The following is a 25273-nucleotide window of genomic DNA, read 5'->3' as shown; positions in this document are numbered from 1 at the left end:
CCTCCGTGGAGTTCCACATTGTTTTTCCCCCTTTAGTTCCAATTTTTTTTAAATTTCCAGTCTGGAAACGCTTTACGTGAAAACCCTTTTACGACTATTCTTTTGCGTGAAACATTTTCAAAGAGGTGGCCGTGAAACGAGGCGGCCATGAAACGTTTCAAGGGGGTGTGTGCAAACAAACAGGTAAAGGGGATCAAAAACGTCTTGCAAATGTTGTGCAAATGTTTTAGGTAACTTGTACGGAAAGGGCCTCTGAAAAGGCATTGCTGGGAAAGACATGGGTGGTAGGAAAAGCTGAAGGGGGCAGGAAAAGAGGAAGCCCTGATCTGAGACGGACTGACTTTACAAAGGAAGCCAAGGCACTCAGTTTGCAAGACTTGAGCAAGACTGTTAAGGTTAAGACGTTTTGAAGGGCACTGATTCATAGGGTCCCCATTGGTCAGAAATGACTTTACACTGATAGAGAGAGAAAGGTACATCTTCTTAGGGAGGGAGTGCAAAAGCTTTGGTCTGACCTGTGATTCAGTAGAAATCCCAGTGTTTAGCACGCACGAGTTCCCCGGTACAAACCGTGGCATGTCAGGTTAAAGGATGTCAAGCTACCTTGAGACTCCTTGCAGGAGAGAAAAGTAAAGGTGAAGTTTCCCTTTCAGTCGTGTCCGACCCTGGGGTACCACTGCAAGCAGTGATTTCATAGGCAAGCCGTTCTTGTGGGGTAGTTTGCCATTGCTTTCCCTGGCTATTCTTTACCCCCTAGCTATGTGCTAAGTACTCATTTACTGACCAAGGAATGGCTGGATGGCTGAGTTGACCATGAGCCAGCTGCCAGGATATCTGACCCACAGGGGGCTCGAACTCCTGACCGTGTGAGTGGCAGTGCAAGCACTTAACCACTACGCCACGTGGCTCCTACAGGAAGGAAAGGCAGGGTATAAATTCAAACTCCCTCCTCAATTCCACTTCCGTCTTGTGAGAGATTTACCCTTCTGTTTTATACTAGCGTATTTTCCGTTACGCCAAATGCCTTCCATTAACACGTTTATCAAAATCCAGGCCCCTTAAAGACCAGCAAAATGTCCCAGGGTATAAGCTTTGGTGAGTCAGAGCTCACTCTGTGAGCAGATGAGGTTTGACAGTCGAAGGTCTGGAAAATTTTGTTGGCCTTTAAGGTGCTCCGGAACTCAATTTCTGTTCTGCTACAAGGCTGTGCCCCAGTAACATTTTTCAGTATTACTTTGGCATCCATTGCGTAGTGGGAAAGGTGTGATGGAAATAAGAGAACTGAAAATGAAAACGAGATGAACCCAAACCACCAATGGTGACGGCATAAAAACGGAAAGAAATGAAGTGGCCAGGCCAACTCGTCCTTCAATGTCTTCTTATAAATATATGTTAGTATTTGCAAGTGTCTGTCACAACTCAGTTATAAAAAAAGTTAACTGTTTGTATGTAAACGAGTTGCAGAACTCACTGTTTATGACAGTGGTGGTGAACCTTTGGCACTCCAGATGTTATGGACTACAATTCCCATCAGCCCCTGCCAGCATGGCCAATTGACAATGCTGGCAGGGGCTGATGGGAACTGTAGTCCGTAACATCTGGAGTGCCAAAGGTTCACCACCACGGGTTTATGACCTGGTCTATTGATTAGCTATTGGTCAGTCAGATAGCCATTGCTTCCACGTTCGTGAGAACGTACACCAGAAGGTATAAAGTTAACTTGTTTTCTTGACCACATGGACAGAGAGAAGTTGGAAGGAAGGGCAAGATGTAGTCTTAAGTGTATAGTTAGTACTGTAATGATGGAACAGAGAAGTACAGCTTTTATTTGTTTTATTCCATGTAACCCTACCCTCTTCTAAATTAGTAAACTTTTATATAAAGCAACTCAAGGTATCTTTGGCTCGCTTCTTTCCCGCTGGATGCTGCTTCCACATCACTGCTAATAAGTATCTCTTTTAATCGAATGCCATTCAATATACTCCCGGGCCTATGCATGTGTGTGAATGGGATGGTGAAGGTCAGTGGTGGCGTCATTTGGAACATCAGACTTGACAGAAAGGGCCCGCTGCGTGCTTTTTCGCTCATTAGTCCCACTAACTGCACGTGCTCTCGCCGTGCACCCTATCAAGGGCACATCTGGAATGGCATCTGCTCCTGATGTTCCTGCAAAGAATATCTGGGCAATTGGCACCACGTCCTGCGATCTGACACAATTCAAACTCCCTTGTTCTTGGTTTCCTCCTGCCAAAGTTTGCCTTTAACTAATGAGGAGCCAGGAACTTTTGACATTTTCTTCTCATTGGTCACTGTTCTGCTTGTCCGTCTTCACTGTCTTTCCTTCTGCCAGCAGGGGCTGATGGGAATTGTAGTCCGTGAACATCTGAAGCACCAGAGTTGGACACCCCTGGATTACGGAACAGCAGCAGTGGAGCACACACACTGTTTTTAGTAACAGGTTCCCATGGTGGTGGGATTCAAACTGTGGCATAGTGCCAATGGGTCTGGGCGGGGCACGACGGGGGCGGGCATTCCGGAGGCGGGGCATTCCTGGGTGGGGCTGTGGCAAGGAGGCAGCCGCTGCACCGGTCCTTGGGCAGGAAACGAATGCACGCAGGCGCAGGCTGCCACGCACGCTGGTGCACCTCCTGCTAGACTGCTTCAAGTTCTGCGCACTACTGCTGAGAGGAGAGGCGTAACTAAGGCAAAAATCACGTGGCAAAATCACCAATTAGTAACCCCCTCTCGGCACACACAAATAATTAGTAACCTACTCTCGGGAACCTGTGAGAACCTGCTGGATCCCACCTCTGACTTTATCTGTGAAAGGAAATGAACCATTAGAAATCCACCCTGTTGAGACAGGAGCTCAGCATGGGCTCCAGGTAGGGTTGCCAGCTCCGGGTTGGGAAATATCTGGACATTTTGGGGGTGGAGCCTGAGGAGGGAGGGGTTTGGGAAGGGGAGGGACTTCAGTGGTGTATAATGCCATAGACTCCACCTTCCAAAGCGGCCATTTTCTCCAAGTGAATCAATCTCCAGAGATCAGTTATAATGTCACAACCTTATAACCTCCACTACCCAGAGCTTGGAAACCTTAGCTCCAGACAACGCTATGCACTCCACGGGGTTTGCTAGAGAACATCCCCAGCAGGTTTTCCAGAATGTCTGCTCTGCTCCGCAAGCCCGGCGGCGAGAGCGTTTCTCTGGCGAGATCCCTTGCTTGCAGCAGAGATTTAATAGCAGCCAGCGTGCGGTGAGGTCTCAAATTTCCGAGACTTCATTATTTTTTACAAAGTCGACTGCCGAATATTTATTAGTGCATCGTGAAGGATTAGCATCAATAATTAAAACCAAACCAGCTACGCAAAGAGCCAGGAGGGCCTCGGCTAATGCAGCGTGTTTGCACGGGGGCAGCTGCAGCGAGACGTAGGGGCCAAGTTGCATTAGGGCAGCGATGTAGCGGTCTGGCCCCTCCCACTCTCCATGCGCCAGATGCAGATTGTCTATGTGCCCTCGTGGACACTTGCGCTCCAGCCAGACACACACACATACAAATTAGGCCTGTTTCTAACTGGAAAAATAGGAGGTGGAAATTCCAATGAAAGACTGTATCATCCTTTTATCTTATTTCCCCCACACAAACAGTTCACTGAATGCCCACAGGTAGGGTTGGGGCAGAGGTGGGATCCAGCAGGTTCTCACAGGTTCCCGAGAGTAGGTTACTAATTATTTGTGTGTGCTGAGAGGGGGTTATGAATTGGTGATTTTGCCCCATGATTTTTGCCTTAGTTACACCCCTCCTCCGCTCCTCAGCAGTAGTGTGCAGAACGTGAAGAAGTCTAGCAGGAGGTGCACCTGCATGCATTTGTTTCCCGCCCAAGGACTGGCGCAGCGGCTGGGTCCTTGCCACAGCCCCACCCAGCAATGCCCCGCCCCGGAATGCCCGGCCACGCCCCCGTCATGCCCCGCCCCACCCCATTGGCATTACGCCACTGTTTGAATCCCACCACCATGAGAACCTGTTACTAAAATTTTTGGATCCCACCACTGGGTTGGGAGTTCAATAAGGGAGTGGTGTGGTGAGGACTGTGTCCAGGAAAAAAAATTTAAGAGCAAAACAACGTCTTCCCCACTTACAGGAAGTTCTGACCACCGAGTTCCTGGCAGTTCCTACAGTTACCTTGAAGTGGCAAGGATCGCTCTAGGAATCGCTAGGAACTCTATGGGCGGAACTTCCTTTAAGTAGACAAAGACCTGATTTTTCTTTTTAAATGTTTTCCCCGGGATGACCTCCCTTCTGATTTCGCCTCAGCTTCTGCCCATAGATCAGGTAAACCTTACCTGGAGGTCTCCTGCCATAAGTGCACAAGTGAGAATCCTACCCGTGGTGGACGGATGTGGTGGGAAGAAGAAAGGTGAGAGAATCACGTTTCCTGCCTCTTCAGCACACAAAACTGCCTGATACTGCATCAGGCTACTGATTTATCAAAGCCAGTATTGTCTACACAGACTAGCACTTGCTTTCAAGGGTCTCTGGCTGAGGTCTTTCAAGCCAGGTACTACCTGGTCCTTCTCACTGGAGATGCTGGGGATGGAAGTTGGGACCTTCTGAATGCTAAGTAGATGTTCTACCACTGAGCCATGGCCCCTTTTTCCATCTGTGGGGTTGGAAAGAACCTATGGGGGGCAGGGGGATGTGGGGAAGATCTGCAATGTCTGTATCTGCCTATCACGGGATCTAATCAGTGGTGGGAACCAAAAATGTTAGTAACAGGTTCCCATGGTGGTGGGATTCAAACTGTGGCGTAGCGCCAATGGGGATGGGTGGGGCACAATGGGGGTGTGGCCAGGGATTCCAGGGGTGGGGCATTCCTGGGCAGGGCTGTGGCAAGGACGCAGCCACTGCGCCGGTCCTTGGGCGGGAAACGAATACACGCAGGCGCAGGCTGCCACCCACGCCGGTGCACTTCCTGCTAGACTGCTTTCAGTTCTGAGATCTACTGCTGAGAGGAGGGGGTGTAACGAAGGCAAAAATCACGTGGCAAAATCACCAATTAGTAACCCCCTCTCGGCACACACAAATAATTAGTAACCTACTCTCAGGAATCTGTGAGAACCTGCTGGATCCCACCCCTGGATCTAATCCCATATGCCGAACCGCACAAGCAAAGTAGTTCCCATGACTCACAATTTGGCCCAAGAGGACATTTGGGACCTCTGGTTACTCTAATTTTACCCACAGTGCTTTCGCACATGCCGAATAAGGTTAGCACGTTAGTGCTTTCAATGCACTCAGCAGCTGGATTTTACTGGGTGAAACAAAAATCCACTTGCAAACCATCATTTGAAGTGTATTGAAACTGGATTGAAATTGCATTATTCAGTCTTCCATTCATTCATTCATTCATTCATTCATTCATTCATTCATTCATTCATTCATTCATTCATTCATTCATTCATTCATTCCATTTATATCCCACCCTTTCCCAGAGGGCTCAGGACAGAGATCAACAAGCAAATAACATCAAAACACTAATCAAATATCAAAACAGCAAATATCAAAACAGCAACACAGCAGCATCAATTAACATACCCCCAAATATCAAATAGCAAGAACATCAGTAATCATGACATCCCAGCATAATAACATTTCATAACAAAATGGCAGAATAACATCATAACATAACAGCACAATAACAGATTACTGCATTTTAAACATAATAATATAACATACCATCATAGACAACCAGAATAGCCCTAGCCATGCCATTCCCCGTGTCCAATCCACCCGTACCAACAGTGGTGGGATCCAAAAATTTTAGTAACAGGTTCCCTCGCCAGCCCCCCCCCCAGCAAAAGGGGGCAGAGGCATACCTAGGCAAACCAGAGCCCTGGGCAAAACCTGAGTTGGATCCCCCCATTCCTGGGCAGCCACCCCACCATGACCCCCAAAAAATTTTTTGCACCAGGTCATTTCTAAATCATCATCACATTATAGAAAATGCCCCAACTCACAAATCTGAACACAGCAATGGTGAAACACACAGGTTCTTTGATAGAGACTGGTGAGATAAAAGGTACGGAAGGCTGAGAATCCATGAATTGCAGTACCTGAAAGGGATGAACCCAGTTCAGGGAGTTACATTATTAGTCGCAATTGCTATATGGAACCTTCACGTTCAAAGGTAGTACGCCTCTCGGGGAGGCGAGGGTGTGGAGACGGAAAAGCGGACCCAATTAGTAACCCCCTCTCGGCACACACAAATAATTAGTAACCCACTCTCGGGAACTGGTGAGAACCTGCTGGATCCCACCTCTGCCTACCAACCTATCCCCACTAACTCATTTACTAGCTCAAGCAAAAAAACAACACTGTGCCCTTTGAGACCCACAACAGATCATACCAAGGGCAACTAACTACTAAAGGCTACAAAACTCGAACCACCTACTCTAAGCCTACAAAACTAACTGCTACCTAAACCAGAAAAAAAGACAAGATTTACAAAAGGGATAGACTACAGATGTGCGAAAGCATCTCATGACTCATTTCCAAAGGCCTTGATTGGTGCTAAGAACCACGACACGTGGCAGTCATCCCTAGTTGTGTCAGGTATCCAGCCCCTACCTGCAGGTTGGCAACTCTAGAAACTCCTGAAATAAGACTTGGGAGTGGAGCCTGGGGGTGTTGGGAACCACAGAATTCTCCCTCATGTATTATGCCATAGATTCTACCTTCCAAACAGTTATTCTCTCCAGGGGAACAAATCTCTTTCATTTGGATATCAGTTGTGATTCCGGGGAACCTCCAGCCCCAACCTGGAGTTTGGCAACCAACAGGAAGTTGACAGCAGATTGCTCAATGGGTCCCAGTGTACTGGCACTTTTCTTCGCTTTGTTCACAAACAATTCAGTTTGGTTGCACCATTCTCTAATTTTGCAACGTGACTTCACTGCGTTGTTTGCCATAGGCACGATACCGTTCTACTTCATGCATTATTCAGTTTTGGGGGGGTCTGCTCCCTAATCTACATAATCCAGTTTAACTCCACTGTTAGTTGAGCGTAAAATATGGGCCGCTGCTATGTTGATAATTGCGTAATCCGCCTCAAGTTTCACTGGGGGGAAAAGCCGGCTATAAAGGAAATTAAATAAATAAATGCATGATACAGCCTTAATGGCGCAGGAAAGATTTAATCGGATTGGGAATTATTTTTATTGGTTCTACCTTTTGTACACAACCCAGAGCCCTTCGGGGGTGGGTAGTATAACAAGTCAAACAAACAAACGTACGTACATACATATGTACATGGATGGATGGATGGGTGGGTGGGTGGGTGGGTGGATGGATGGATGGATGGATGGATGGATGGGTGGGTGGGTGGGTGGGTGGGTGGATGGATGGGTGGGTGGGTGGGTGGGTGGGTGGATGGATGGATGGATGGATGGATGGGTGGATGGATGGGTGGATGGATGGATGGATGGATACATTGAAATTGGGGCTGCCAGCCTCCGAACAGGGACCAACAGATCTCCTAGTCTTACAACTGATGTCCGGATTACAAATATCTATTTCTGTGGAGCAAATGGCTGCTTCAAATGCTGGACTCCGTGGCATGATACACCCAAACCCCGCCCATCTCAGGTTCCACCCTTAAATCTCCATAGATTTCCCACCCCAATTTGACACCGGTTTCTGTCTTAAGGACTAGTACGCTCATTTTTCAAAAAAAAAAAAAACAGTATCCAGACAATTTTAGAATCCTGAATTTTGCATCCGATTCCGCACTTGCGTGGTGAGTCTGCAGAATGGAACACGACCCAGAGGTCCTGCCCAACTCTTCGCTTTTCAGAAGGCAGAGAGACGGAGAAGCAGCCCCTTCCCTCTATTGTCTGTTCCGCGGATGAGTCACCTTCGCTGTTCAAAACCGTTTCTCATTTTTATTCATTCTGCTCTCGACTTCCCGTCCCTGTTTTCTTTTTCTTCCCCCATCAGTTGCAAAAAACAGAGATCTTTGTGGAGGTTGTTGCCAAGAGCGGAGGCTCCTACCAGATTTTCAGAGCCTGCTGAGAAAGACGGGCGTGGTGGGAAACACGTTGTGAATACCAATCAATCAATACTGGGTGACACGGTTCCTATTAATATGCCCCAGATTTATTTTACCACTGGTTTGGCATGTCACTGTGATCTGGGGTCCCACAATTAGGAGCCATGTTGGAGTCTGAGGAGGAGAAGAAGGAGGAGGAGGAAGGAGAGGAAGAGGAAGAGGAAGAGGAAGAAGAAGAAGAGGAGGAGGAGGAGTAGTTTTGATTTATATCCCCCTTTCTCTCCTGTAGGAGACTCAAAGGGGCTTACAATCTCCTTTCTCTTCCCTCCCTCCTTTCCCTTTCCTCCCTCACAACAAGGTAGGTGTGAGGTAGGTGGGGCTGAGAGAGCTCAGAAGAACTGGGACTAGCCCAAGGTCACCCAGCTGGCATGTGTGGGAGTGTACAGGCTAATCTGAATTTCCCAGATAAGCCTCCACAGTCCAAGAAGCAGAGCTGGGAATCAAACCCGGTTCCTCCAGATTAGAACGCATCTGCTCTTAACCACTACGCCACTGCTGCTCCTATATATAGAACTCTGTTTATGGATACGACAGACTGCAGGAAGGACTTTATACACACAAAACTGGAAAGACGAAAAGATACCAACGAAAAAGGGCGAGATTCGGAAAGTTGCTGAATATTCAGAATTGGCGAAGTTGACGAAACCATTAAGAGACAACAGTTTGAATTTCTTTTTTTTAGAAAACTGGAAACCTTTTCTAGAATATCTGTCGTGGGCCATCCCCCGGAGAACGATGAGTCTTCAGGGGAGGAGCAGAACCTAGTAAGCCCAGACCAGGTTGGAAACCAACAAGGGCTGGGCTTGGCGCTGCCGGGGGTTAACAGTTTGAACAACAGCCAAGTCAAATCTCAGAGCTGGAAGTGCCTGTAGAAGCTCCAGCTGCAGAGACTCAAGCACCTAGGTCCGTGGTGGCGAACCTTTGGCACTCCAGATGTTATGGACTACAATTCCCATCAGCCCCTGCCAGCATGGCCAATTGTTGCTGGCAGTAAATAGTGTAATCCTGTGATATATGGAAGAGGCAGGTGCCCAAACTGCAACCCAAAACCCCACCTTCATACAAGTGCCAACACAACGAATTTAACCAGAATACTGAGCTTTTTAAGTTTAGAAAAAAAAACTGTTGGCTCCAAAGTGATGCGTTACTACGCTTGAGGTGGCAAGTCAGTGCTGCTGAAGCTGGCTTGTGCAATGCTTGAGCCGGGTGAATCCACACTAGGAGGGTTTAGAAGCAAGCCACTGCTGCATGGCAGAGACTTTTACCAGTGAGGTTATTTCAGACTGTGGGGTTTTGGAGAGTTTTGTTGCTTTGGAACTCCTGTGTACATGTGCCCCAGAGAGCTCTGAGTGCCACCACCTCTGCTTTTCGTGCCATGGGATTACGCCACTGACACTAGGTCACCCTGGAGCTCACATGTCTTCAGCAAAGGCAGAGAGAGGGAGCTGTTGCGTGTTAATCGAAGAAGCGCACCTGCTAGCTCAGAGAAGGTACCTTCTACAGCGGCAGGAAGAAGAGTCTTCACAGGATGAAGCATAACATGCTGGAAGAGTCTACATCAAGCGGGTTCACAGAATATCCTGGACTGGACGCAACAAAGAACGTGGCGGCCGCAATGCTTCGACTGACTTGTAGATTCGGCGCATCCTGACCCTCAGACAGGACTTCTGACGCTGAAACCTGACTCTCGGACTGAGTCTCGGCTCCCTGCTGTAACCTGATATCTCTGCCTGGCATCTCAAACCGGGACAATATCTTTCGAAAACCTATTCAAATCGAGAAGTTAGCGGGCAGGGTTTGAAAACAGCAGATTGCAACCACTAAGAAATAAGAAACGCTTAAGAAGGAACTATTAGATTAGAAGCTTAATTATTGATGCATGAATTTAGAGATAACTTTTAATCACAGGTGAGGTAGCTGGAAGTCAATATAAGACGGGGGGGTGGGCTGCGGGCTTTTTATGTTTGTATGTTTTGTTTGTCTATATCATAGATGTCAAACTCGCGGCCCTCCAGATGTTATGGACTACAGTTCCCATCATCCCCTGCCAGCATCATGGGAACTGTAGTCCATAACATCTGGAGGGCCGCGAGTTTGACACCTGTGGTCTATATAATGTGTGAGAAAATAAAAAAATTACACAGAAATAAAATAGGGTCAGCCCTGGCAAGTATGTGGGTGGGAGACCACCAAGGAATACCAGGGTATTGACACGGAGGCAGGCAATGGCAAACCACCTCTGTACATCTCTTGGCTTGACAAACCAACGGGGGCGCCGTAAGTCAGCTACAATTTAACAGCATTTTATCCACTGCTTGCCACCAACAGTGAGATGCAGGTGTTCAAAAGATCTGAGATGCTGCTGCACATCTGGCACAGCGGCAGACAGTTGTTGTTGTTGTTGTTGTTTATTAAATTTGATAAACCGCCCACCCCCGAAGGGCTCTGGGCGGTGTACAACAAAATCACAACTAAAACAATGTGCACAATAAATAAGTGATAATTAGTTAAAATACATAACTCAGAATAAGCAGCATTCTAAAACCCACTAAAACAATATTAATAATGCTAATGATGGCTCCCAGTCCCAAGGCCGGGAGGGGACAGACAGTACAGAAAGATGTCACATCGGTAGTGCCAACGATGGTACAGCACACAACACAGGGACATCCAATCTGCGGCTGGCCTCCCCAAAAGCCCGGTGGAACAATTCGGTCTTACAGGCCAGCAGGGAGAGGGAAAGCAAGAGGGCATGGTAAAAAGATGGCGGGGATCCATTCTGCGTCAGGCATAGGCTAACCCATTCGAGGTTTCGAACTGCTGGTGAAGGATATGAAAACATCCCCAGGACACGGAATCATCTTAACAGCGGGCTCAGTCAGCTCTTGAATGAGTTTCCTGACTCAGCACAGAATGGAAAAAGCCCACGGAGGGAGAAGAAGAAGAAGAGTTGGATTTATATCCCCCCTTTCTCTCCTGTAAGGAGACTCAAAGGGGCTTACAAACTCTGTTCCCTTCCGCCCCCCAAACAAACTCCCTGTGAGGTAGGTGGGGCTGAGAGAGTCTCAGAGAACTGTGATCTAGCCCAAGATCACCTTAGCCATGGCGTGTGTTGGGAGTGCGTACAGGCTAATCTTGAATTCCCCTAGGAATAAGCCTTACACAGCTCAGGCGGCAGAGTGGGGAATCAAACCTGGTTCCTCCAGATTAGAGTGCACCTGCTCACGCCACTGCTAGTTTATTTAAGAAAGAACCCAATACTCTCCAAGCCAGGAAGACCAATCAGTGTTCATTACTGATACTATTAGCCATTTTATAGGCGATAAAAACCCCTGGCACAAATGCATTCGCTTCGTCAAGACCCCATTACCTTATTAATTTTTTAATGAGTGCCCTGTTGTTCTGCTCAAAAATCCTTAAATGATGTAATTTCCTCTCCCTGTATGTTACCAGTAGCACCCCTATGCTACTGAAATAATGCAAGAACTGGGCCCAAGCCAACACTGATTACTTCCAAATATGCCCTCTGCAGAAACCACAATTAAATTGCCTGACGCTGGGAACACGATACGGTAATATCCCCATTGACTTGGGAGTTGGAGATTACAGATGAGTCCGTGCATCCTTGTGGCCATGCACCAAAATGCGCGTACACATGTGCTCTGGAGGGAGCATTTCTCACCATCGAGCCTGCTACCATCTTCCCCAGTGATTCAGCAAAGTGCACAGAAAGTCTTTAACTTGACAACAGTCCCAATCATACAAACAGGAAGGAAGGAAGGAAGGAAGGAAGGAAGGAAGGAAGGAAGGAAGGAAGGAAGGAAGGAAGGAAGGAAGGAAGGAAGGAAGGAAGGAAGGAAGGAAGGAAGGAAGGAAGGAAGGAAGGAAGGAAGGAAGGAAAGAAGAGAGAGGAAGGAAGGGGAAAGAGGGGGGAAGAAAGGAAAGAGAGGAAAGAGGAGAAAGAGCTTGGATTTATATCCCCCCTTTCTCTCTGCAGGAGACTCCAAAGGAGCTTACAATCCTTCCTGCCCTTCCCTGCTCACAACAAACACTCCTGCTGAGGTAGATAGGGCTGGAGAGAGCTCCGAGAAGCTGTGGACCAGCCCAAGGTCACCCAGCTGGCATGATGTGGGAGAGCGCACAGGCTAATCTGAATTCTGGCCATGAAAGCCTCCACAGCCTCAGGCTGCAGAGCCGAGAATCGAAACCCGTTGCCCTCCAGATTAGATACACGAAGTTTAACTCCCTCCTAATACCACTCGAGGAAGGAAGTCAAATTAAAAATTAAATTTATCAACCCTTCTTTTTTTTTCCAAGCATGAATCTGAGTGCCATTGGCAAAAAAAACAAATATATATGGAAGGCAAGTATTAGGTTGCTTGAATTTCCACCCCATGAGAGACCCATTCCCATTGAAGTGATAACGCTTGTCTTTTTGTGTATCTACTTAAGGAAAAAGTTTTAGGAGCAAGTGAGAGAAAAGGAAGATCTTGGTCGCATGGGACAGTTTAGGGAACTAGGATCAGTTGTAGCAAGAGAACCCTCTGGGTTATTAGTAAGGGTAGTAGGCATGTGACCCTATTACAGCATCAGCCTCCAACTGCACTAAACACGGGCATATTTAAGTAATGGACATGATCCCATAAGTGTTCGGCAATCTCTCATCCAAAGACAACCAAACCCAGAAAAGGCTGCCCTGGGAAATAGGGGCCCTAATAACAACACACAGAGATTCTCCTGACCTTTTTCGGATCATACTGTGAATTCTTTGCTGCAACGCACGGCATTCACTGCCGTAAAATACGGAGGAAGAAGCGTGGCTTGGTAGTAGAGCAGCCACTCTGCAGACGGTCGCGGGTTTCCCTCCCCGGCATCTCCAGTTAAAAAGAGCAGGCAGGCAGCGAGGTGAAAGATTTTACTCAGGATTTTGGACAGCTAAGCTGTGCCCCACTTCACAGCAGCTGATGTTGATCCTAACAGAGTAGCTGCCCAGCCCAGCATGAGGTGGTTTCATGGGTTTCCTATCAAGATAGGAAGCAGGATTCTTCGCTTTAAAAAGGGAATTGAAAGATGGATAATAATATTAGGCTATGAAGTAAATGGAACCTCCTCCCTTGGTTGTGTGCATACCTCAAAATTTCTGTGCAAATTGTGAGCTGATGGACGCTGCAAGGGAAAATCTGCATTAGGAAGAGTATATGGAAGACTTACCTGAAATAATCCCCTCTGAAAACATCTTCCCAAGCAGCTGACAGGCCGCGTTTTACGGAGCTGGGTAGACTGTAGTCCCATCTTAGGCCTGCTCTAGTGAAGCATCTCTATAATTCTTTAATACATTCATTTAACTGTTTGGTTTATTCTTCTCCTCCTCCATGTTTTCACACACCCTGGGCCGTAAGGGATCAAAGTGGAGCTCTTCAAAACTCCCAGCATGATTGAAATGCGAAAGATATTGCATATAACATTGCAGATTTTTGAACAATAAAAACAACGGTCTTCAAAGCCATCCCGCTAAAGCCAAACTTGCTTATCTTGAGTCGTGAGACCCTCTCCCAAATAGGAACGAAAGCGTAGCCATGTAGCTGCTGGAAAGATGTCTTGCGTAAGATTTTCAAGGAGTAAAAGGCCCGGGCTCCATCATGCTTAATCCGGTTTCAACCTCTAATTGAACTTGTCCAGATCCTAAAACAAAGGGCCCTGTAAAGGGAGAAATGTGGGTGTGGAAGCAAATCCTTATTGTGCCTCAAAGGAGGCTTTCATCATAGTAGCAAGGCAGGGTACCTCGGAGCCTTGTGCCGGACTTTTATATGTGGGATTAGAGAAATGCGGCAATTTAACATGAAGACATTAATTCGAAATTCCTGGAAGCCTTTGGGGTAGGAAAAAACAGCAAAACAAAACTGAGGAGTGGATCTACAGAACCATTGTCCCAAACTGAGGTGGAATCACTGTATACTCTTGTTCTGTCTTTTTATTTTTCCAGCTGCGTAGAGGATATATATGTGCAATCGAGGCCCTTTCCACATTATTAAGCAGAATAAATGCACTTTCAATCAATCTACTTTATAGGTTGTTAGGAGTCCTTGAAGGGCCATGGTCAGAATATGTAGTATTCTCTTCCTGTATGGGGCGAGCCCAGAGGCCTCTAGGCTGGCATTCTCAGAGGATCCTCTGAAGATGCCAGCCATCAGATGGCAATGTAAACGCCAGGAGAGAATGTTGCTAGAACACGCCATACAGCCACGAAACCACAGCAGCACCCAAATCTTCTGTGATGTCTTTATCGGCCGTGAAAGCTCTTCACAATGGGGAAGTTAAAAAATGGGCCATCACCTTTCTTTCCTGTAAAAAGTCTCAAGGCATCTTACAAACTCCTTTCCCTTCCTCTCCCCACAACAAACCCCTCGGGAGGCAGATGAGGTCAACAGAGTTGGGAAAGAACTGTGACTAGATCAAGGTCACTCAGCAGGCTTCATGTGCAGAAATGGGGAAACAGAACAGGTTCACTAGATTAAAATCCATTGCTCAGGTGGAGGAGCGGGGAATCAAACCCAGTTCTCAGATTAGAGTCCACCGCTCTTACCCACCACACCCATGCTGACTCTCCAGAGTGTGTATTGTGTCAGAGCACGAGGGGGCGGGATACAATTTTAAATATCTTTTGTTTTCTGTTACCCCAAAAATTCAGACCAGAACCAAAGGGCTGAAATTAAAATCAAAAGCGTTTTGGACTAAACTTTAGGTAGAACTTCCTGCCAGCTAGAGTGGTTCCACAGTGGGACAGGCTTCCTGGGGAGGTGGTGGACTCGCCTTCTTTGGAGGCTTTTAAGCAGAGGTGAGATGGTCATCTGACCACAATGTTGGTTCTGTGAACTTCTGTACAAGAAATTGGTCATTATTGAACCACGGGGTGATGTCTTTTTTGGCTGGCTTTGAGATTATGATAGATCTGGATTGGGGGATGCGTCTTAGGAGTTTCTGGCTTTCCCGAGAAGCCTCCAAAATAACATAACGACGACAAAACTGGTCTGACTGGACCATCTCCTCAGATCTTGGGCGTTAAAGAGGCGTGGCCCTGGTTAATACTTGGACGGAAGACCACCAAGGAAGTCTAGGGCAGCAACACAGAGGCAAGTAACAGCAAACCACCTCTGACGGTCACTTACTGAAGAATTTAGATGTTGCCATCTATTGTTGTTTGTACTTTAAAGCTTTATGCAGTTTTATGCTGTTACTTTTTAATGACTGTTCTTATATTGTATTGTCGATTGGCTTTCACGTTGGTGTTGTGGATTAGTATGGTCGTTGTTCTAGCAGCATTCTCTCCTGACGTTTCACCTGCATCCTCTGAAGATGCCAGCCACAGATGCAGGCGAAATGTCAGGAGAGAATGCTGCTAGAACACGGCCATACAGCCCGGAAACCACACAGCACCCCACTGTTCTTATATTGTTTTACTAAGGTTGTTCACCGCACTGAGCCCTGTGGGGGAAGGCAGTTTATAAATCTAAGTAAATAAATAAATGATAAATACTTGACCCACAGGGGCCACCATAAGTTGGATACGACTTGGCAGCCCTTCCTTAAAATCAGGAACATGGTTCTCCAAGCCATCTTATTGTGAAAGAGTTCCTCACTGATCTTAGCTCCAGCAAAGAGCACCGTAAGATATGATAGAACGGTATGAACCACGAAAAGATGTTCATTTGCACAACGACAACATTTATCAGGATTTCAGCTGCCTGCAGAGTCTTTGCCCACCAATCCGGCCCAACATAACATCCGGACAAGAAGAAGCATTAAAAAAACTAAGAACCTTCGGAATCCATTCGTGATTCCCACAAAGGAAATGGATACGCATGTCAGGTGTTGCATGCAGTACCAAAGTATTTCTTTATTCCTCAGTTGTACTTAGATATTGGTTTTACACATATCAGTTTCAGAGAACATCTTCATTTGCATGTATCTATTTATATCCCTCTTTTCTCCCAAGCTGGGACTCAAAGCTGTTTTGTTCTCTCACAACCCTGGGAGGTAGGCCCAGCTGAGAGAGTGTGATGGGCCCGAGGTCACCCAGAGGTCTCCCATGGTAGATGTGGGGATTCGAACCCAAGTCTCCCAAGAAGGAGGAGGAGGAGGAGGAGGAGGAGGAGGAGGAGGAGGAGGAGGAGGAGGTGGAGACTTGATGGCCCTTGGGGTATCTTCCAACTCTTTGATTCTGTGATTCTATATCTGTGGTCCCTGGGATGGGGAATGAATCAGGAATGGGAGCTGCATTTATTAGTAGTGATTTAGAAAGACTCCTTTGGAAAAGGGGAGAAAGTGTGAAAAAAATTATTTACCAGAAGAGCTAAGAAGATGAGAAAAGGCAAATGGGGGGAAAAGTGTGAATTTGCTTTCCGGGTTGAGTGACAATTGATTTTAAAACCCTGATTCAAGGGTGCGGAAATCTGCATTTTTTCCTTCTTGTATACGCACCCCAACAGCATAAGAGAAGGTGAAATAGGAGAGCAAGCATGGTATAGCGGATAAGAGTGTTGGACCAGGAGCAGCAGTGGCGTAGGAGGTTAAGAGCTTGTGTATCTAATCTGGAGGAACCGGGTTTGATTCCCCGCTCTGCCACCTGAGCTATGGAGGCTTATCTGGGGAATTCAGATTAGCCTGTACACTCCCACACACGCCAGCTGGGTGACCTTGGGCTAGTCACAGCTTCTTGGAGCTCTCTCTCCCACCTACCTCACAGGGTGTTTGTTGTGAGTGGGGAAGGGCAAGGAGATTGTAAGCCCCTTTGAGTCTCCTGCAGGAGAGAAAGGGGGGATATAAATCCAAACTCTTCTTCTTCTTCTTAGAAGAAACCTTTATTGCAACCCCTTCTTCAAATAAAACTCCCAGAGCTTCCAATACTGGCACTGATGTGTGCGTGAATGCCACTCCTATTCATTCCCATGGGTTGAGCGCAGGACAATTTTTATCAAGAACTGTGTCCATTGAGGCTGTAAAACAGACAACAATCTTCTGCTCGCTCTTTTGGCTATTCTGCCAAAAAGCAATCTTAAATCTGTTGTATTCCATGATGCTTACTCTCAGGAAAGTGTTTTTAGGACTAAAACCTCTGTTACCTTCTTGTGCAAAAGCTCTCCCATTCATACTCAGTCCCAAACATGCCCTAATGCCTTAGAGGCTAAGAGCAATCATGACTATTTCCTTTCTGCACAACCTAGTCCCATGGTGGCGAACCTTTGGCACTCCAGATGTTATGGACTACAATTCCCATCAGCCAGGGGCTGATGGGGATTGTAGTCCATAACATCTGGAGTGCCAAAGGTTCGCCACCACTGACCTAGTCTATTTCAACCAATATTTATTTAAATTCTCAAGATGTGAATGCTACAATAGCTAAAGTAAACAAAATGCTCGAGCATCCTCGGCTCTATTAAAATCAGTCTTTGCTTCTGAACAGAGCCACATCGAGACTAAACCATACAGGATTATCCACCAGCAACGAAGCAGAACCTCCATAAGCAGATGCAGTATACCTCTGTGCCTCTGAATACCGTGCTTTCATTGCGAGGGTCTGCAAGGCTTCTGTCTGACTCTCTTGGAAACAGAATTTCAGACCTTGGTCTAATTTGTCTTAGTGGATTCTTCTATTTTATCACAAATGTCCCATTCCTAAAAGTTTATTCACCTGCACATTTAAACGCAGAGCTACATTTCCTAGTAAACATAAAACCTTCTACAATTCACCGTGGCTGCGTCTTTGCAGCCAGGATTAGATTGTGTTTGCTGCTTGTGCCTCAAATACAAATCCACGCCCCCCCCCCCCCCCCAAAAAAAAAACAGCAAAGGAGACAAACATTAAATTTGCTTGTAAAAAGAAACAAGAAAAGACTGTTTATAACCAGGAACATCACTCCCCAGAGAAATTCCCGGCGCGTTTCTCTCTTGCTGTCAACAACTTTGCGAGAGGCTTCTGCCTAGACCGGAACGATAAAGCAGAGCCGCCAGACGGACAACCACCAGCACTGTTTCTATGGCAAAATCCCCACAACACCTTGAGCGGTTCCGACTTTCAGGAAAACATGTTCGCTTCCATGTGACCGAGATAACATGACGTTATCATCTTCTCCCCATCTTCTGCCTACAAATTTGCTCCAGGGCCCAGCTTTCTGGAAGGAAACGGAGCGGTTCTTTACCACAACAAAAGGCACCCATCCATCACCTTGGGGAGAAAAGGAAACAGGCGGAGAGCCAGGGGTGACCGTCACCACCTGATATCCCCCAGGGTTGTTGTTAGCAGCCACCCACAGAAAGCAAACCCATCCCGGCTTCCCTCTAATTGTTCAGGCATCTTTCCACAAGCTCGGATTCAGCCTAGCAAGAATTCAGCTCTCTGTGTGTGTCTGTGGCTGACAGTCACAACAAGCATTCTGGACCATTTTTGGTTGAAGGTCTTAGGTGAAATCAACACATTTTTTCCCATGGGGCTGATAATAATCGCCTGTGGCATTTTCAGGTGGCACACCTGTTCCAGGGACAACGTGAACATGTGCCAACCGGGGTGTCACACAGTCAAACTCGGGGAGCCGGGACTGGACCCACGTTCGGCGGCATGGCGTGGTTCCTGCCCAGTAACGTGTGAAGCCTCCTGCCCCCAGTTTTGCCCTCTGTCCCACCATCTAAGCCAAGACACTGATGCCACTTGGACAGGTTGTGCCTGCCTGTGGGCACCAATGCTCAACACACAACAAACCACCCAGAAACAACAACCCCCTCGACTGGCACAACCCCCTTTGCCCACCTTCGCCCATGGATAGTCGTCCCCTGTGGACCAGGGGAAGGCCACCGACAAGATGCCAAGGGCCACCAACAAAGATGCCCCAGTGGGCAGGGGAAAGCCACTAACAAGATGCCCCAGTGGGCCAGCAGAAAGCCACCAACAAGATGCAACAAATGGGATGCCAAGCTGGCACTCACACGAAAGCGTGATAGAGCAGCGCCCAGCCCCGCGGCCTCTCCAGGGCATCGTAGATCAAAGTTTGGACCCTGCGGTACTTGACGTTGTTCCTCTTGATGGGCCGGCTCAGGGGGGTCTTGGCCAGCAGCCCGATGCCCTGCATGTTCCTCCGGGCGCCCTCCTCCTTGCCCGCCCCTTCCAAAAGCAGCGCCCCATCTTTGTCCAGCCCGGCCCCCAGCGCCAGGGACCCCTGCTCCAAATCCCCGGCGCCCGCCTTCTCCAACAGGTGCCCAGCCCGGCTGCCCCCTCCGCCGTCACCACCAGCCCCGGGAGATGCCACCGTCTTCCTCGATTTGAGTCCCATCTTCTTCCACGGCGGGCACCGACGCTGCTGCTGCTGCTGCTGCTGCTGCTACCCTGGGAGGCGAGCGAGGGGTGCGCAGGAAGAGGGCCGGCAGCCGGGGGGAGCCCAATGCCATGGTCCGCGCCCAGTCGCCAATTCTGCAAGACGGGATGGCCCCCTGGCCAGGCACAGGTGGGGGACAGGTAGGTGGGGGTGGGGCGGGGGGCCGGGGGAGGTGAAGGAGGGAGAGCGCGAGCGAGCGAGCGAGAGGAAGGCGAGCGAATCACATCCTCGGTCAGGTCATCCTCCTCGCGAGGAGACGGAGCCGCGGCTCAGGGCGGGCGGAGGCATCCGAGGGGCAGGCGCCGCAACACACCTGAGCCGCCCGGGAGCGAGGCGCCACCATCGCGCAGCCCGGCCGGACGCTGCACGGCGCATCCTTCGCTGGGCGCCCCCGGCCCCGCCCCGGCCTCCCCGGAGGGCGTGGCCCGCCCGTACGGACGCCCGGGCCAGCCAATCGCGGCGGCGCCCGGCCCGGCGGGTCCTCCTCCGGTTTGGGCAGGCGAGGCGGCGCGCGGCCCGGGCGCAGTCGCGCGCTGCGGGGCTGCGGGAGAGGGAAGAGGGGAGCGGGCCGGGGCGGGTTAGCCCTCGCGGTTGCAGGTTCGCGAGCAGCGGCGTTGCAAAAGCAATGCAATTTGCAAATTTGCAAAAGGGATGGCATTGCATTGTGCAAAAGGGACGGCATTGCCCTTTGCAAGGAACGGCGTCGCAGTTGTCAGTCGCGCAGAGAGGGGAGGGGGAGGCAGGGATTTCCCCAGCAACCGAAAGGGGGGGGGAGGTCGTCTCCCTCTCCCGCGCTCCGTCTGCCCAGCCCTGGGATTTCCCTTTGGCTGGCGAACCGAACGGGGCTTCTCTCGCCTTCCCAGGGCGGGGATGAGGCGGGTGCCTGGTCGGGAGCATCCAGAGCTGCGGCGGGACTCCTCGTTGTTTTGAGGGGGGGGGGGGAGGGGGGAAAGCATGCGACATCGCGATTCCGCGCGGTCGTGGGGGGGGGGAGGCATAAGGCTGGGGGTGCATTTCCGTCGCTGCTGTTTCTCCCCCCCCCCCCCCCACAAAGAGTCCTTCCAAACGCGATCCAAATCTGGATGTGCAAAACAGTCACCATCAACATTTGGGGGGGGGGGTGGAGCTGGGGGTGGGGGCTCCTGGACCTTTTGGAAAGGGGGGAGCGGGGGAGGTCGTCGCCCCCCTGCTGACGATAGGGACTCCAAGGGGGGTATTATCTCCCCCCCCCCTCCACAGCAGCAGCCCAGTCCGGAATGGACTAGACTAGGTCAGGGATTTCTCCCCCTAGAAAATGATCCTGCTTATTTTTCAGAGCAGGGTCTCAATTTTGGGAAGGGGGGTTATCTGCGTGTGCAGTAAAGCGCACAGAGCATGTACAGAGCGTCTTTTCATTATTGCCGGCTAAACAAAGCTGCTGCCACCAGTCCCTTCTTCCATGGGGGGGTGGGGGGGGGGAGGTAGAAATGCCTGGCAGAGCCTTGAAAACGAACACAATGTTATTCCATCAGGAAGGTTCACGTTTCATGAACCCCGCTTCTTCGAATGTATCTATAAAGGCTCTTGCGGGACTAAAACTGTGCTGGTTTTTAAGGGGTCACAAGATTCCTCCCTGTTTTTTTCTACGCAACCAAGTAACACCGCAACGCTTTGGGACTTATTAAGGGGGCGCCTTATTGCCGAGGAACATCTCATGAACAGCTGCCTTTGGCTGAGTCTGGCCTTTGGGTCAGCATCGCCCACTTGGACTGGCAGCTGCCCTCCTTCCACTTCCTGTAGGTTGGATTTAATCCCAAATGTCTTTTTCTCGGCTACATGAGTCCTCAAATATCACTTCTCAAAATCAACACTTTGTTTGTCTTTCTAAAATGACAGCAAAGGAAATGGCCTTGATCCCAACTAAAATGTTGACCCGTGAAGGCAGGGATGTTCATTGACTCCCCCTCACCTAACAGAGGCCCAAGCCCTACAAGATATTTCATTCCCCCCAAAGCAGCGTTGCAGGAGAGGCGTTTTGAGATGCGGTACAACAAAACAGAGGCCCCTTCCGCACATGCGGAATAATGCATTTTCAATCACTTTCAGCGCACTTCGCTGCTGGATTTTAGTGTGCGGAGTAGCAAAACCCACTTGCAAACAATTGTGAAAGTGGATTGAAAGTGCATTATTCTTGCATGTGTTGAAGGGGTCAGAGAGAGGAGGAGAAGGGCAGAGGTGGGATCCAGCAGATTCTCACTGGTTCCTGAGAGTAGGTTACTAATTATTTGTGTGTGCCGAGAGGGGGTTACTAATTGGTGATTTTGCCATGTGATTTTGGCCTTAGTTACGCCCCTCCTCTCAGCAGTAGTGCGCAGAACTTGAAGCAGTCTAGCAGGAGGTGCACCGGCGTGTGTGGCAGCCTGCGCCTGCGTGCATTCGTTTCCTGCCCAAGGACCGGCGCAGCGGCTGCGTCCTTGCCACAGCCCCGCCCAGGAATGCCCCGCCCCCTGAATGCCTGGCCACGCCCCCATCATGCCCCGCCCAGCCCCATTGGTGTTATACCACAGTTTGAATCCCACCACCATGGGAACCTGTTACTAAAATTTTTGGATCCCACCACTGGAGAAGGGGAATATGAAGAGGAAGAATGGGAAGGAGAGAACGAAGCAAAGAAAGGGGAGAGGCTACTGGGGCTTTCAGGGAAGAAGAAAATGAGATTCCCCCACTGCACAAATCCTTGCAGGTGGCTTGTAGCCATTATAACGATCTCACACCATTAAGATTGTTTCAAAACAGATCCATCCAGCCCAAAGGATTTCTGCACGGTTAAAGGCCTAAGGGGCAGCCAAATCGTCACGTGCAAGTGAAATACACGAGAACCATCCTGTCGTCGTCCCCCTCCCCTCGAGCCATACAATCTGGTTTTCCAAAGGCCTGTTGCTCATTTTAATTCCGAAGCTAATTTCTCCATTCACTCCAAGGCCCAGATTCGGCTCTACCCCTCCTCGAACTGCAGCGAATTGGCAGGCTTCCATTTGCTTTGCTTTCCAGCTCCAACTCGTGCGGGGCGATAATGAAGGCTTTCTCCTGCACATGTCTTTACAGCGTCTGCAAACAATCCCAACAGAGCCAGTTTCGGATCTGGAGGTATTTTTAACCTAACAATCACGTTGATTTGTTCCGGCGCTCGCTCTCCGAGGGGAGAACCACGACCACACATGGAAGAGAGTTCATTTTAAGGCGTCCGTTCGGATGGATATTCTAAGATTATACCTTGTTCAGCATCATGTTACTCATATAAACCAGTGTGGTGTCGTCATTAAGAGCAGGTGTATTCTAATCTGGAGAACCGGGGTTGATTCCCCACTCCTCCACCTGAGTGGCAGAGGCTTATCTGGTGAACCAGATGTGTTCCCGCACTCCTACGTTCCTGCTGGGTGACCTTGGGATAGTCACAGTTCTTCGGAACTCTCTCGGCTTTACCTGCCTCACAAGGTGTCTGTTCTGGGGAGAGGAAGGGAAAGGAGCTCGTAAGCCACATAGAATCTCCTTCCAGGAGAGAAAGGTGGGGTATAAATCCAAACTCTTCTTCCTCTTGGGTTGAAGGTGCATTATTTGTCTGTCCAAATTTACTTCTTGGGAGGGGTGGCATGCAAGGGAGGGGAGGGGTTTTGGCATCTGGATATGGCCCACCCACCCTAGCGGAGGGAGGGGAGAGGGATAGGTGGCATGCAAGGGAGGGGAGGGAGGGGGAGGGGACTCGTTCCACGGTAGTGGTAGAAAGCAGCATTAAATCGCTGCCAACTCATGGTGACTCTGTGTGGGTTTTAAGACGAGAGGGCTTCAAAGATCGTTTGACGTTGTTTTGCGTTGCGTCACAACACTGACATTCCTTGGTATCTTCCATCCGAGTTTCAACCAGGGCCAACCCTGCTTAGTTTCCAAGATTTGACCAAATCAGCCAAGCCTGGACTAACGATCAGCACGTTCTCCGTCAGCACATAAATGCATTTGATCACTACCTGGTATGTGCAGCCAGAGATGGCGGCAGCAGATATTGGTCTGTGCACCTTGTCTGGTCTAACCAGGTGGGCATCTTTGAAAGTTTCTCAGCATCTGCTTTCTAAGATGTCTGGACAGGAGATGGCAGGAATTGAACCTGTGAACTTACATTTGAGTGTTACCACCAGCATGATTAAGAGCAGGTGCGCTCTAATCTGGAGAACCGGGTTTAGTTTCCCCGCTTTGCTGCCTGAGCTGTGGAGGTTCAGCTGGTGAACCAGATTAGCCTGTGCACTCCAACACATGCCAGCTGGGTGACCTTGGGCTAGTCACAGTTCTTCAGAGCTCTCTCAGCCCTACCCGCCTCACAGGTTGTTTGGGAAGGGAGGGGGGGAAGGGAAAGTACATTGTAAGCCCCTTACAAGAGAGAAAAGGGGGATATAAATCCAAACTCTGCTTCTTCTACACTGTCTGAGATAGATATGAGGTAGAAATGGCTCGGATTCCCAGGTGATAAACCAAGCTTGCTCGGCCGGTGGTTCTTGTGTTCTTGTACAATGCCACTGTCAATTAAATGCCTTTGATGACCCAAAGGACCCGTTCCAAAAGAGAAAAGAATACGATAAGGAACTGTTGATCTGAAATAGACTGATGGGCTATACATTGCCAGCTACATCTCGCAGCTGCCAGATGGCGAATCTCGTCATGGGCTTTCTGGGTACAGTCAGCCAGTCATTAATTTGCCTTATCCTCCTTTCTTATCAAAATAACAAATGGCAGCATCAGTGGCAAAAGGGATGATGTTATCGCCGGTTTGATTATAAGAGGGCGCGAGGCCATTTTTATTAAATCAGGTGGGAGGCTAATCTCTGAGAGTTGGGCGGGCATCCAAACATGTTCAAGCTATAATTCTATACAGTTGAAGAACTGACAAGGACCTTAAAACTATCTACTTCAGCTGAGGGAGGGGGTGTCCAACTCAGATGTTCATGGACTAACATCTTTTTCTGGCACAGACTATAGTTATCATAGGAGCAGCAGTGGCGTAGGAGGTTAAGAGCTCGTAGATCTAATCTGGAGGAACCGGGTTTGATTCCCAGCTCTGCCGCCTGAGCTGTGGAGGCTTATCTGGGGAATTCAGATTAGCCTGTGCACTCCCACACACGCCAGCTGGGTGACCTTGGGCTAGTCACAGCTTCTCGGAGCTCTCTCAGCCCCACCCACCTCACAGGGTGTTTGTTGTGAGGGGGGAAGGGCAAGGAGATTGTCAGCCCCTTTGAGTCTCCTGCAGGAGAGAAAGGGGGGATATAAATCCAAACTACTCCTCCTCTTCTCCTTCTCCTTCTTCTCCTTCTTCTTCTTCTTCTCCTTCATCATCATCATCATTATTATTAATTGGATTTGATAGACCGCTCTATCCCCGAAGGGCTCAGAGCGGTGTACAAATTAAACAAAAGACAACAAATAACAGCATACAAACAAATCGAATAACCCCATTAAAATCCAATTAAAAACAGTAGCAGCAATACATCCCATCCTCAAATTGATAGTTGTGAAGACAAAGGGTGCAGCAAACTAGGATGTGATGTTGGTTGCCGCCAAACCAGGATTTCAGACTACGGTATGCGACTGCTTCGTTAATTCCATCTACCAATTGGGGTTTGTTCGCTAGCCACAGTTTGTGTCACCACTCCTTGCCTAAGCACAGATATAATCTAGGGAGCATCTCCTCCCTGCTAGAAGGCAAGAGAAAGGCAAGAAGCGGGCAAGCCATCCTTGACGGTCAACTCGTTTTTATTTACTGCCCTGTTATTTACGGCT

At 48.9% G+C, this 25273-nt stretch overlaps 1 protein-coding gene across 2 annotated transcripts in view; it reads right to left on the bottom strand.

Moving 5' to 3' along the window:
• Positions 1 to 19838, bottom strand: part of KCNQ3 (potassium voltage-gated channel subfamily Q member 3) — a 180122-nt gene extending 160284 nt beyond the window's left edge. For both annotated transcript variants that reach the window (XM_048508231.1, XM_048508232.1), the window contains exon 1: positions 19086 to 19838. In XM_048508231.1, coding sequence (XP_048364188.1) covers positions 19086 to 19429 — 344 coding nt within the window. In that variant the 5' untranslated portion in view covers positions 19430 to 19838. The remainder of the gene's footprint in view (positions 1 to 19085) is intronic.
• Positions 19839 to 25273: the final 5435 nt, after the last annotated feature.

The sequence above is a fragment of the Sphaerodactylus townsendi genome, linkage group LG09, assembly GCF_021028975.2.
Source record: "Sphaerodactylus townsendi isolate TG3544 linkage group LG09, MPM_Stown_v2.3, whole genome shotgun sequence".
Lineage (NCBI taxonomy): Eukaryota > Metazoa > Chordata > Lepidosauria > Squamata > Sphaerodactylidae > Sphaerodactylus > Sphaerodactylus townsendi.
The sequence above is the reverse complement of the archived record's forward strand: the minus strand, read 5'-3'. Positions and strand labels throughout refer to the sequence as shown.